The sequence below is a fragment of the Chiloscyllium plagiosum genome, unplaced genomic scaffold (assembly GCF_037043375.1).
Source record: "Chiloscyllium plagiosum isolate Xiang-an unplaced genomic scaffold, Cpla_swu_hap1 HiC_scaffold_25, whole genome shotgun sequence".
Taxonomy (NCBI): domain Eukaryota; kingdom Metazoa; phylum Chordata; class Chondrichthyes; order Orectolobiformes; family Hemiscylliidae; genus Chiloscyllium; species Chiloscyllium plagiosum.
The window spans coordinates 2,705,631-2,719,322 of NW_028270163.1; the positions used below are offsets into that span (position 1 = coordinate 2,705,631).

At 41.8% G+C, this 13,692-nt stretch overlaps 1 protein-coding gene across 3 annotated transcripts in view; it reads left to right on the forward strand.

The window, feature by feature from the left end:
* The window catches only part of itgb4 (integrin, beta 4), a 174,965-nt gene that overhangs the window by 118,190 nt on the left and 43,083 nt on the right, over nucleotides 1-13,692 (forward strand). For all 3 annotated transcript variants that reach the window (XM_088000376.1, XM_088000377.1, XM_088000378.1), the window contains exons 29-32: nucleotides 975-1,152; nucleotides 7,967-8,103; nucleotides 10,832-11,009; nucleotides 13,537-13,674. In XM_088000376.1, coding sequence (XP_087856502.1) covers nucleotides 975-1,152; nucleotides 7,967-8,103; nucleotides 10,832-11,009; nucleotides 13,537-13,674 — 631 coding nt within the window. The remainder of the gene's footprint in view (nucleotides 1-974; nucleotides 1,153-7,966; nucleotides 8,104-10,831; nucleotides 11,010-13,536; nucleotides 13,675-13,692) is intronic.

Sequence of the window (13,692 nt, forward strand, 5' to 3'; positions counted from 1 at the left end):
TAGGCCACATTTGGAGTACTGTGTGCAGTTCTGGTCGCCTCACTTTAGGAAAGATGTGGAAGCTTTGGAGAGGGTGCAGAGAAGATTTACATGGATGTTGCCTGGAATGGAGAATAGGTCGTATGAGGATAGGTTGAGAGTGCTAGGCCTTTTCTCGTTTAACGGCGAAGGATGAGGGGTGACTTGATAGAGGTTTATAAGATGATCAGAGGAATAGATAGAGTAGACAGTCAGAAACTTTTTCCCCGGGTGCAACAGAGTGTTACAAGAGGACATAAATTTAAGGTGAAGGGTGGAAGGTATAGGGGAGATGTCAGGGGTGGGTTCTTTACCCAGAGAGTGGTGGGGGCATGGAATGCGCTGCCTGTGGGAGTGGTAGAGTCAGAATCTTTGGTGACCTTTAAGCGGCAATTGGATAGGTACATGGATGGGTGCTTAAGCTAGGACAAATGTTCGGCACAACATCGTGGGCCGAAGGGCCTGTTCTGTGCTGTATTGTTCTATGTTCTATATTCTATACCTTGTTAACAATTTTATCCACTTAGCAGAGATGAGCCCACATGACCAGATCATCTAAATCCTCTTGTAATCCTCACTATTTACCACCCCGTCAACATTCATCTGAATACTCACTTATCAACCTTTAGCAGGGGTATGAATTTAAAGAAACAGAAGAAGGGGAGTTGATGGGGAGTTTGTTTGCCCAAAAGATGGTGGTGGAAGTCTTGGAATTCCTTGTCTGAAAGGAGGGGTTAAGAGAAGAATCCTCACCACATTTAATGAAGAACTCTTGGACTTGGATATAAAATGTTACAGTCCACAGGGCTGTGGGCCAAAAGCTGGAAGTTGGATTTGACTGGATAATTTTTTATTAGTTGGCACAGACACAATGTGTCAAATGGTTTCCTTCAGTGCCATAGGCTGTAACTAACTGGGCAATGTAAATAACTGAGCATGCTTTTTTTTTCTCCCAGGTGGAGTATTGGCCTGAAGATGACAGGCTTGCCTCTCAGATTATAGAGACAAGGAATACTTCTGCTGAGCTCATCAATCTCCAGCCAGACTCTTACTATGCAATGAATGTGCTGGCCTATAATGATCTTGGTGATGGTCCCCAATCTGCTATCACTTACTGTCATACTCTGGATGAGGGTAAGTCAATTTATATTTATAAAACTCATTTTATATTAGTGGATATCGTGGAATGGATCTGAACTCTGTACATGGACTGGCAGCAGTGCCTCTGAGAACAAAAAGTTGACTCTTGTCTACATGATTCTTATTCATGTATCAAACCTCTGATCTTACACACCATTGCTTCAGCCATTTATTTTCTCTGTTACCATTTTCAACCTCTCTGCTTCCTTTGGAAAATGCCCCTTTGGTTTTCTTGGACATATGGTAGTGTAGTGATCATGAATATTGTAACATAAACACCACTGAATAATTCTAACTGTCTTGCTATTTCAGTGTATGGGCCACGTGACAACTTAGAAACCAGCTCCTCATAAATAATGAGCTTTTTTTATCCTTATATGGGATATGACAGTAAAAGGAATGGTGTGTGACTTGGAGGGGACTTACAGGAGCTGGCATTCTCATGTATCTGCTGCTCTTTCCTTCTAGTAGAGGTTATGGGTTTGTAAAGTGCTGTTGAAGGAGCCTGAATGAATTGCTGCAAAGTATCTTATTCAGTGAACATCTGTCACAACATGAATTATTATAATGTGAATTCACTTATGGTGCAGGGGCTTTATGCATTCCAGATTTACACAGCCTCTGATCTCCTTCTGAACATCTCAGTCAGACAGCAGCTGCCTCTTTGTGGCCAGAAGTGATCATCCCCATAGCCAATTGCCGCTTAAAGGTCACCAAAGATTCTGACTCTACCACTCCCACAGGCAGCGCATTCCATGCCCCCACCACTCTCTGGGTAAAGAACCCACCCCTGACATCTCCCCTGTGGCAGTGTCAAGGCCACAGCTATAATCCAACATGGCACTGAGAAGGGGTCTCAGCTTAAAAGCTTGCAGTGCTCTGAGGAAATACAACTGCACTCAACATAACTGAAATTCAGCCAAATTGTGGTTCAGCAATAACTTGATTTCACTTCTTACACCCCAACATCTGCAATATATCAGATTTATACTGTAGATGGTTCATAGCACTGCTGCTGTAGAATAGTGACAAAAGGAGTGAATATTGAAGGTACTGGATAAGGTGCACATTAAGGAGGCTGCTTTGTCCTGGATGGTGTCATGCATTTTGAGTGTTGAGGGAGATGCACTTATCCACCTCCTGACTGTGCCTTGCTTGGCAGGCTTTAGGGAGTCAGGAGGTGAGTTATGATTGCTGCAAAATTTCCAGCACCTAACCAATCTTACAATTCTCAAATTTCCTCATCTCTTTCTCCTAACCCAGCCATTCCTCCACGTCACACACCATCCTGGTTTGGAACTGTATGACTGTTCCTTCATTGGTGCTGGGTCAAAATCCTGATACTGTCTCTCTAACATCACTGTGGGTTTACTTTTATGCCTTGGATGGCAGCAGTTTAAGAAGGCAGCTTGCCAGTGCAAACAGCAATGGGCAATAAATGTTGGTCTAGCCAAGCAATACCCTCAATAAATAAAATACCTCACTATACACTGGGAGCTGGTTTTTGAGTTGTTACATTGAAACAGCATGATCTTTATAATTGTACATTGATAGTTATGCTACTCCATCCATGACAACATGACTATATTCCTCAAAAACAGACAGGAAATTTTCCATAAGAAACTGGGAAGTCAAGAACTGGGGAACGGGTAGGGGGGGAGGAGAAAAGGTAACTAGAAAGTGTGAGAAAGCAAGTGCTGACAAGTCTCCAGGGCCTGATGGTCTGCATCCCAGGGTACTGAAGGAGGTGGCTCGGGAAATCGTGGATGCATTGGTGATTATTTTCCAGAGTTCAATAGATTCGGGGTCGGTTCCTGAGGATTGGAGGGTGGCTAATGTTATACCACTTTTTAAGAAAGGTGGGCGAGAGAAAGCAGGAAATTATAGACCAGTTAGTCTGACCTCAGTGGTGGGAAAGATGCTGGAGTCTATTATAAAGGATGAAATTACTGCACATCTGGATAGTAGTAACAGGATAGGACAGAGTCAGCATGGATTTATGAAGGGGAAATCATGCTTGACTAATCTTCTTGAATTTTTTGAGGATGTAACTATGAAGTTGGATGAGGGAAATCCAGTAGATGTAGTGTACCTCGACTTTGATAAAGTCCCACACAGGAGGTTAGTGAGTAAAATTAGGGTGCATGGTATTGGGGGCAAAGTACTAGATTGGATTGAAAATTGGTTGGCTAATAGGAAGCAAAGGGTAGTGATAAACGGCTCCATTTCGGAATGGCAGGCGGTGACCAGTGGGGTACCACAGGGATCCGTGCTGGGACCACAGCTTTTTACAATATATGTTAATGATATAGAAGATGGTATCAGCAATAACATTAGCAAATTTGCTGATGATACAAAGCTGGGTGGCAGGGTGAAAAGTGATGAGGATGTTAGGAGATTACAGGGTGACCTGGACAAGTTAGGTGAGTGGGCAGATGCATGGCAGATGCAGTTTAATGTGGATAAATGTATGGTTATCTACTTTGGTAGCAAGAACAGGAAGGCAGACTACTACCTCAATGGAATCAATTTATGTAAAGGGGCAGAACAGAGAGATCTGGGTGTTCTTGTACACCAGTCAATGAAGGCAAGCATGCAGGTACAGCAGGTAGTGAAGAAGGCTAATAGCATGCTGGCCTTCATAACAAGAGGAATTGAGTATAGAAGCAAAGAGGTGCTTCTGCAGCTGTACAGGGCCCTGGTGAGACCACACCTGGAGTACTGTGTGCAGTTCTGGTTTCCAAATTTGAGAAAAGACATTCTGGCTATTGAGGGAGTGCAGCGTAGGTTCACGAGGTCAATTCCTGGAATGGCAGGATTATCTTACACTGAAAGACTGAAGTGACTGGGCTTGTATACCCTTGAGTTTCGAAGATTGAGAGGGGATCTGATTGAGACGTATAAGATTATGAAAGGATTGGACACTCTGGCAGTAGGAAACATATTTCCACTGATGGGTGAGTGCCGAACCAGAGGACACAGCTTAAAAATACGGGGTAGACCATTTAGGACAGAGCTCAGGAGAAACTTCTTCACCCAGAGAGTGGTGGCTGTGTGGAATGCTCTGCCCCAGAGGACAGTGGAGGCCCACTCTCTGGATTCATTTAAGAAGGAGTTGGATAGAGCTCTCAAAGATAGTGGAATCAAGGGTTATGGAGATAAGGCAGGAACAGGATACTGATTAGGAATGATCAGCCATGATTATATTGAATAGCGGTGCAGGCTCGAAGGGCAGAATAGCCTACTCCTGCACCTATTGTCTATTGTCTATTGTCTGTAGCTTGTTGCAGGTGGAATCTGGATTATGGCTCTTATCAATGTCGTGTGGTCTCTCACTGACATACTCCCATATCTTCTGAGATTCACAAATGCCTGGATTATGTGCTTACAACTCTGAAGTGTGACTTACTAAGATTGTAAGATATAGGAGCAGAAGTTGGTCTATTTCGGCTGCTCCATCTTTCAATGGCTACTCTGATAATCCTCATCTCCACTTTACAGCTTTTTACCCATAATCCTTGATTTCTTTACTGATTAAATATCTATCTTTGTCAAACCTATCTGAGCCTTGAATATATTTAATGACCCATTCTTAACAGCCCTCTGTGGTGAAGATTTCCACTGATTCACAATCCTCTGAAAGACAAAATTCCTCCTCATGTCTGTCTTAAACGTGGGATTTCTGAGATTATGCCCTCTATTCTCAGACTGTCCCATAATACTTTACTGCATCTGCCCCGTTGAGTCCCCTAAGAATCTCATGTTGTTCAATGGGCGGCACAGTGGTTAGCACTGCTGCCTCACAGCACCAGAGACCCGGGTTCAATTCCCACCTCAGGCGACTCTCTGTTTGGAGTTTGCACATTCTCCCCATGTCTGTGTGGGTTTCCTCCAGGTGCTCTGGTTTCCTCCCACTATCCAAAAAATATGCAGGTTAGGTGAATTGGCCATGCTAAATTGCCCGTAGTGTTGAGTGAAGGGGTAAATGTAGAGGAATGGGTCTGGGTGGGTTGCGCTTCGGTGAGTCGGTGTGGACTTGTTGGGCCGAAGGGCCTGTTTCCACACTGTAAGTAATCTAATCTCATTCTTCTAAATTCCATTCAATGTAGGCCCCTAAGAATCTTCTCAAACTCTCCTCACAAGAGAGTCCCTCCATACCTGGTATCAGCCTAGTGAACCTTCTCTGGACTGCCTGCAATTTCTTTTCCTACGTAAAAGGCCCAAAAGTGTTCACAGTATTGCAGCCATGGTCTGACCAACACCTTGTATATTTTAGCTAAAAAAATCTTTTATTCTCTACTTACTATCTATTTACCTTTCCATATCCCTTTGCAGACTCTTTCCATCATTCTCACCATTTGTTTTTCACAGTGGATCAGTGGTGGGGCAGCACGGTGGCTCGGTTTTTAGCTCTGCTGCCTCACAGTTCAAAATCACCCTTGGGTGACTGTCGGTGTGGAGTTTGCATATTCTCCCCATGTTTGCGTAGGTTTCCTCCAGGTGCTCCTGTTTCCTTCCACAGTCGAACGATGTGCAGGTTAGGTGAATTAGTCGTGCTAAATTCCCCATAGTTATCAGGGATGTGTAGATTAGATGCAATAGTCATGGGAAATGCAGATTAATAGGATAAGGGAATAGGTCTGGGTGGGATACTCTTCAGAGGATCAGTGTGGACTTGTTGGGCTGAATGGCCTGTTTCCACACTGTAGGGATTCTGTGATTCTCTGATTTTATTTGTGTGTCATTTATAAAAACAATCTTCTGACTCGGTTGTGATAGAACTGCCACTGTACAACAGTTGACATAAGAACACGGGGCAATGCCAGTGTTTCCAAGGGTCGATGGTCTCTCTTTCCTATGACTGTCCGCTCATACACAGTAACTAAGCTGCTCTGACGTCAAATGTGAGTTTAACGAGTCTATAACTCTGTTTTGCTTCTTTCTTACTCTTCTTGAAGAGCGCAATGGCAAATTTTTCATTCTATAGGAATAGTTCCTGAACTGAGACAACTTTGAAAGGTTATATTTAGAGAATCTACAAAATTCTCACCCGTGTCCATTTAAATCTGTGGTGGAATGCATCTAGTTTAGAGATTTATCACTCTTCAATTCCAATGTTTTCAAATTTTCTCTGGTCAAGCAATATCTCCATTTTTAATCCATTATGGCCTTGCCTTTCCCTGTCTCTGTTGTCCGTTCCAGCCCCACAGTAGTTTGTGGATCTCTATACTGTGCGAATTCTGGCCTTTTCAATTGCTCCATCATTGAGTGCAGTGTCATCATCTGCCTCGACATTGACCTCTGAAGTTCAACCCTGTATCCCTCAACCTCGACATCCTCCTCTAAGGTGCTCCTTACGTTCAGCTTCATTAATCAAGCTTTCAGTCGTGTGGACTAAAATCTTGTGTAGCTCAGTATCAAGTTCATGATGCTCCTGTAAAGTACCTTGACATGTTTAGTTACATTAGAATCACTGTATCAATGCTCGTCACTGTTAACTTTGGTGAGTCCCTTTCCCTGATTCAATGCAGTATTGGCTTCCTTGTGGTCTCTATCATGCTGAACTCTTCCTTTATTGCAAATGCGGACACAATAACATCCAACACTTCCACCATTCCCTTACTTTCATTGAAATAACATGCTTTCAAATGGAGGACATTACTTATACTACCTTTTTCTAATAAGGTAATAATCTTTTTGTGGTGAATATCATGTCCTTTGCACATTTATTTTGGTATTCCTTTTGTAGTGATTACTATCAACTTTATCACCCTTTCTTGTTTTTTGTATCTCTCCCAGATACCAGAATTTTAGTTTTGCAATTTGTGTTTTATTTCATAGTTTGATATTGCCTCTCACGTCATTAGTCATCCATATTTCTTTTTGTTAGCAAGTAAAGCCTTTGCTTGTTCGAAGTAAAAAGCTCTGCATCACAAATACTTTCTGAATTCTGTCTTCCAATTTTCTGCAGTAGATTTACCAGGTTATTGTGGACAGTCTTTGTCTTGACCTTTTGAAGCCATCCTTAGCTAAATCTAGAAACTTAGTCATTGTTTTGTGTTTTTCCTTTCCAAACATCAGGTTGGATTTGATCATATTATGGCCACTTTTAACTATGTGTTCACATTTCAACTAAACCTGTTGTAAAACCTAATATAGCATGTCTTCTTGATTCTAGCACACATTGTTGCAATTAACTATCCTGAATACACTGAAGAAATTCACGACCTTTCTCTCACATGGTAGCCTTACTCCAATCTATATACAACAGATAAAAACTCAGAATAAAACCACCCTGTCTTTGCCTCATACTTGTCTGATCTCTCCATTGAAACAATCTATCATTTCCGAGCTGCTGCTGGAGGCCTTTACACTAACCCCATAATCCCTTTCTATTTATTAATCCCATTTATAAAGCCTCCACTGTCTACTGACCTCTCAGTATATTCTCTTCTCTCTTTACAGCTGTTTCATCCTATTTTTCTCATTTTTCTGTGCAGCTTATAAACTGGTCTATTTGGTTCGCAATCCTGGTTGGTGTGCAATCAATCTAATGATCACCATGTCATTACATACAAGTTGAATTTGTACTTGAATTGATTAAATTTGCTTCATATATTCAGTGTATACATATGTGATAAACACCACATTTAAGCCTCACATCCTAAATGATGTTTCTTCTCTAATGTTTCACTCTTTTTTTTAATTTTTTTGTCTAGTTGTCTAATAAAGGATTGCTTCCCATCCTTCTGTAGTCAGCAAAAAAAAAGGCAATTCATTAACATGTCATGCTAATCTGCTATTACAGTCAATCAAGCACCAATTCTTCTGAAGGGTTCCAACCCCATTAAGTCTGCACCAACCAATTTGAAAGCTCATCCAATTGACAGCAGAAGGATCCGTCTGAATTGGACACCTCCACCAGGCCAACCAACAGAATATAAGGTAATGGATCTCTGAAAATCAACATCAGGCTTTCTGGCTAGGCTGTGAGTGCATTGATTCTGTGAAGTACTAGACTCATCAATCATTGGGGAATACTCTACAGCAACAGAGTTGTTGACTCCTACATTAGGACTGAGAGTTCCAGAGACATTATTAAAGGAAATGATACAGAACATCCACATGGATAAATTCAATGGCAGGTTTGATCTCCTGAACCTTCTGGAATAATAAATTATATTGCTAGCTATAGCTTATTACCCAAATCCTTTTCATAACTGTTACCCTTTGTTAGCTAGCTTAACAGCCTTTCTCTGTGATGCCAAAGGCTGAAAGCTCTATGTTGAACTCACCATAAACAAATAATAAATAAACAGGATGAGGAATTTAAATTTTACACATGACATATTTTCTATTTCTCTCCTAAAGTTCCATATGAGACCCTGCTGAGACTGAATGCTACTCTCCTGGTTTCACTCATTGAAGTTCCATGGTACATCCTACACATTTCTTTCTCTTGCGGTTCCATGGTACATCAGTATGGCTTCTCCACAACAACCCACTCCTCCTCGAGATTCAATGGTGTATTCCATATGAATAGGTTTATGTTTCCTGGTTTCCATCCAACACTGGTGCCTATTGAATCCCAATAGAACATGACTGATGGCTCACGTTAAAGCACATGTCTCCTTCTCAAAAGATCTCCTGAACCTGATTATTCCTGATGAAGGGCTTTTGCCTGAAACGTCGATTTTGCTGCTCGTCGGATGCTGCCTGAATTGCTGTGCTCTTCCAGCACCACTGATCCAGAATCTGGTTTCCAGCATCTGCAGTCATTGTTTTTACCTCCTTCTCAAAAGATGTTGACGAGAGAAACTATGATTATTCTCATTCAAGCAAAGAATGACTCTGTAAATTTTAATCTTAAATGGTGACTCAATGAAGGCTTTGATAAGATAGATAGGGAGAAACTGGTTCCACCAACAGATGAGGTGGCACGGTGGCACAGTGGTTAGCACGGCTGCCTCACAGTGCCAGAGACCCGGGTTCAATTCCCGCCTCAGGCGACTGACTGTGTGGAGTTTGCACGTTCTCCCTGTGTCTGCGTAGGTTTCCTCCGGGTGCTCCGGTTTCCTCCCACAGTCCAAAGATGTGCAGGTCAGGTGAATTGGCCATGCTAAATTGTCCGTAGTGTTAGGTAAGGGGTAAATGTAGGGGTATGGGTGGGTTGCGCTTCGGCGGGTCAGTGTGGACTTGTTGGGCCGAAGGGCCTGTTTCCACACTGTAAAGTAATCTAATCTAATGAGTCAACAAAGGGCACCAAATTAAGATATTTGACAGAAAAAGTCCTGGGAGGCAATGACGAGAATTATTTTTATGCATTGACCTTTTATGAGCTGGTGCCTGAAAGGGTGAGGGGAGCAGATTCAATAATAGCCTCTAAAGGAATATTTGAAAAAGAAAGTTATGCCGGTCATTGGCAATAACTAGTCAGTTCCTTCAAAAAGTCAGTGCATACACAATGGGAAGAATTACCCCCTTCTCCACTCTATGACTCTATGTTATTCCTCTAATTGTATGAACAGCTTGATTGCTGCTGTGATCAATTGAATAGCCAGCATTTTCAATGAGTTCCACGTAACAAGTTCATGAAAGACGTTTGACATCTGGAGTCAGGGGAAGTAGCTAAGTGGATAATAAATTGGTTAACAGAAGAGAAGGCAGTGAGTTTAGGTAAAGGATAGTTACTCAGCATAGAGGATAGTAGAATGTGGTGCTCTACAACTATCAGTACAGGGCCCACTGTTAGTTAAAATTTATATTAAAAATTTAGACTTAAGTCAATAACTGGACTCAATATGAAATTTACTAATGATACTAAACTGGGGAAATGTTCCACAAAAAGCAGTGAAAAGTTAGAAAACATGAAGACTGGGTAGTTAAGGGACGAATAAACTTTGGCATAGACAATGATAAAGCGTTGCACTTCGGTAGGAAAACAGAAATGATATCTGTGCCTTCGAAAATAAGTAATAAATGGGTAAAACATCCAAGAGATCTAGGGATATGAGTATCCAAGATACCAATTTAAAATACTGATATAGGTCAGCAAAGCAATTAAAAGTGCTAACAAAGCATTGGGATTTATTTCTGAGGGTACAGAATTCTAAAGTGAAACTATGCTCAGGTGTGTGGAATTGTATGGTCTCCACACCACAAAACATACAAGGCCTGGCGAAAGTGAAAACATTTACAATTGTGATATCAGAGCCAAGTGAGTGCAGCTATCACAAAATATGTTTTTTAATTTCTTGAAAAGTGACCTTTAAGTCTTTAGACCATCTTTAAAATGATAAATGAATAGAGGGGGAGAGAACTTTGCGAAATTACAGGATAGTCACTACTAAATCAAGATAGCATTAGGAACAAGTTTCTTTGCACAGAGAGTGTTTGAAGGTGACACTTGTAAACATAGAAAGTCATTTGGGCAAATAAAAGGAGAGGAAAATCATGAAGCAAAGGGGAAGAAACGATATATTGGAAGGTTGAGATGTGATAGATAGAATGGGAAGAGACTTGTTTGGAACAATAACACCAACATAAAGTGGTCAGGCTGACTGCGCTGTTTCTGTGCAGTATATTCTGTACAATTATTTTCCAATTGTCAGCACCTTCTTCCCTGGGAAGTTGAATGGATTAGGTAAATTAACTAGAGCTCTTTCATGTGCAGGTGACCTACTGGATTGAGGGGGATGAGAATTCTTCTCAGGTCATAAAAACGATGACTCCTTCTGCTGACCTGACCAATCTCTACCCATACTGTGACTACGAGATGAATGTCTGTGCCTACAACTCACAAGGTTTTGGGCCCTACTCAGACGTTGTTCAATGTCGCACACTTGAAGACTGTAAGTTACCTCGGAATTATTATTATTAAGAAAAAAAGAGCATGTATTTCTGTCATGTCTTTCATGATCTTAGTCATCAAAGTGCTTTGATGCCAATAAAATCAGTAGTGATTTTAGAAATGTGGCTTCCAACCTTTGCACAGCAAGCTCCCACATGCTGCAGTGTGAAATAACCAGTTTTAGTGATGTGAGTTGAGGGATAAATATTAGACAGTACCTCTGGGGCATAACACCCCAGCTCTTCCTCAAAACAGAGGCCATTAGATGTTCCACAGTTGGAAGGGCAGTTAGGATCTCAGTTAGGCCCTCAGTTTAACATCACATCAGAAAGATAAAATTAACTCTCGGCCTGACATTTATTTACCATTCATCTGGACATTACAAGGGGATTCTGTTGGCATACAGGAAATGATTATGTTTCTTGTAGATTCTGCACTGCCTGTGTGGGACAGGATAAAAGCTCTGCTGTGCAGTGTGACAGATTTTCCTAAGACAAGAGTTACTGCTCTTTCCTCACAATCTACCAAGGGTGTGTATGTGTCTTGGTGTTTTCTGCTTCAGTCCCTTGTCTCTGCTGTCTCTAACGTCAGCTCTAGAAACAAGTGCAAAGAGTTTCTGAATTTCATCATTATGCTAGGAATATTCATTCATCTCTTTATAGCTTCAATTGTATAGGATTTGGTTAGACTGCAGCTGGTATAGTGTATATAGTTTTGGTTTCCTTACCTGGCATGGCAAAACTGAGCTATGAGCTATAGGCAAACTGTGGCTGTATTCTCTGGAATTTTGAAGACAAGAGGTAATCTCATTGAAAACTACAAAATACTTGAAGCAATAGACTGGGTAGGTGCAGATAGGATGTTTTTTTCTGGCTGTGAAGTCTGGAAACAACTCAGAAGATTGTGTATCTTTAGAACCCTCTATCCCAGAGGGCTGTGGAGTGTTTTTGATTAGAGATTGACTGACTGATTTCTAAATACCAGTGATGTAGAGGAATATGAATAGAAAGCAGGAAACACCAGCAGTGCTTCACCTGGAGGCTCAATGAAGATGTTACCTAGTATGGTGACAAAATTTCTGAAAACAAACCTTCCAGTTCAGCAAGCAAACCTACATCCAGAACCTCAATCTGGGTTATAAATCTTCTCAAAACTCGCTAAGAGGAATATGCAGACAGTATGGGAGAAAGACTCTGAAATAGATGATCAGCCATGATCATACTGAATGGCGGAATAGGCTCAATAAGCTGAATGGCTTCCCATTTACCCCCTCACCCCATAAGCCACATTTCCCTCCCATCCATTGGTCCCCCAGCAATGTTAACTATTAATCCTCCATCTCATTTTCCTTCTGCTCCCTTTCTTACTCTGTCCAACCTCATCTAATTCTTGATTCCTCATCCCCTTTAAAGTTCTGGCTACTCAACTTTCCTTCTTCATCCTGTGACATCTAATATTATAAATTGTGTCTCCCGCTGGTTATTGTGCATTCCCTTTTAAGATAACTAGCAAGAGCATCTCAAAGTTGTACCTTCAACCTCTCTGTTGGGCGGCACGGTGGCACAGTGGTTAGCACTGCTGCCTCACAGCGCCAGAGACCCGGGTTCAATTCCCGCCTCAGGCGACTGACTGTGTGGAGTTTGCACGTTCTCCCTGTGTCTGCGTGGGTTTCCTCCGGGTGCTCCGGTTTCCTCCCACAGTCCAAAGATGTGCAGGGTCAGGTGAATTGGCCACACTAAATTGCCTGTAGTGTTAGGTAAGGGGTAAATGTAGGGGTATGGGTGGGTTTCGCTTCGGCGGGTCGGTGTGGACTTGTTGGGCCGAAGGGCCTGTTTCCACACTGTAATCTAATCTAATCTAATCTAATGTTGTCTAATTAAATGTGCAGTTGTGCTTACAACTGTTCAGATCACAATCTGGAAAACCATCACCATGGCAACTCTTACTTTGCCTTAAGACTCTTTTTTTAAAATTTATTCATGGATTGTGAATGTCATTAAGGGCAGCATTTAAACCCAGCCTTAAATTCTATTAAAAAACTGTTGGTGAGCTTTTTCATGAGTTGCTGTAGTTTATGAGGTAAAAGGCATTCCCAACATACTGTTAAGGTGGGGGCTCCAGTATTTTGAGCCAGTATTGATGAGGTAATGGAAATACACTTGCACATCAGAATAGTGTGTGACTTGGTGGAGAAGGTGGTCTTTCTATGCATCTGCTCCCTTTGTTCATCCAGGTCGTACAGGTCAAAGATTTGCAAAGCGCAATCAAAAAGCTTTGAAGAGTTTCACAGTGCAGCATATGGATTGAACACACTGCTGCCTCTATACATCACTGGTGAAGGGAGGGAATGTTGAAGTTGGTGAATGGGGTGTCAATTGAGTGGGCTGCTTTGATCTGGATGATGTCAAGCTTCTTGAGCTGTTGTTGGAGCTGCACTTAGCATTCCATCACACTTGTAGATAGTGGACAGTCATTGGGGAGTACAATACGAGGAAAACTTACATTGATAGTCTTATTGTTCCTTTTAGTACCAAATCAGCCAGGAAGATTGGCGTTCAATGTCATTTCACCAACCGTGACACAACTGAGCTGGGCTGAACCTTCAGAAACCAACGGGGAAATCACAGAGTATGAAGTCACTTACACTGTGGTGACTGATGAGAATCGTAAGTACCTCTCAAAAC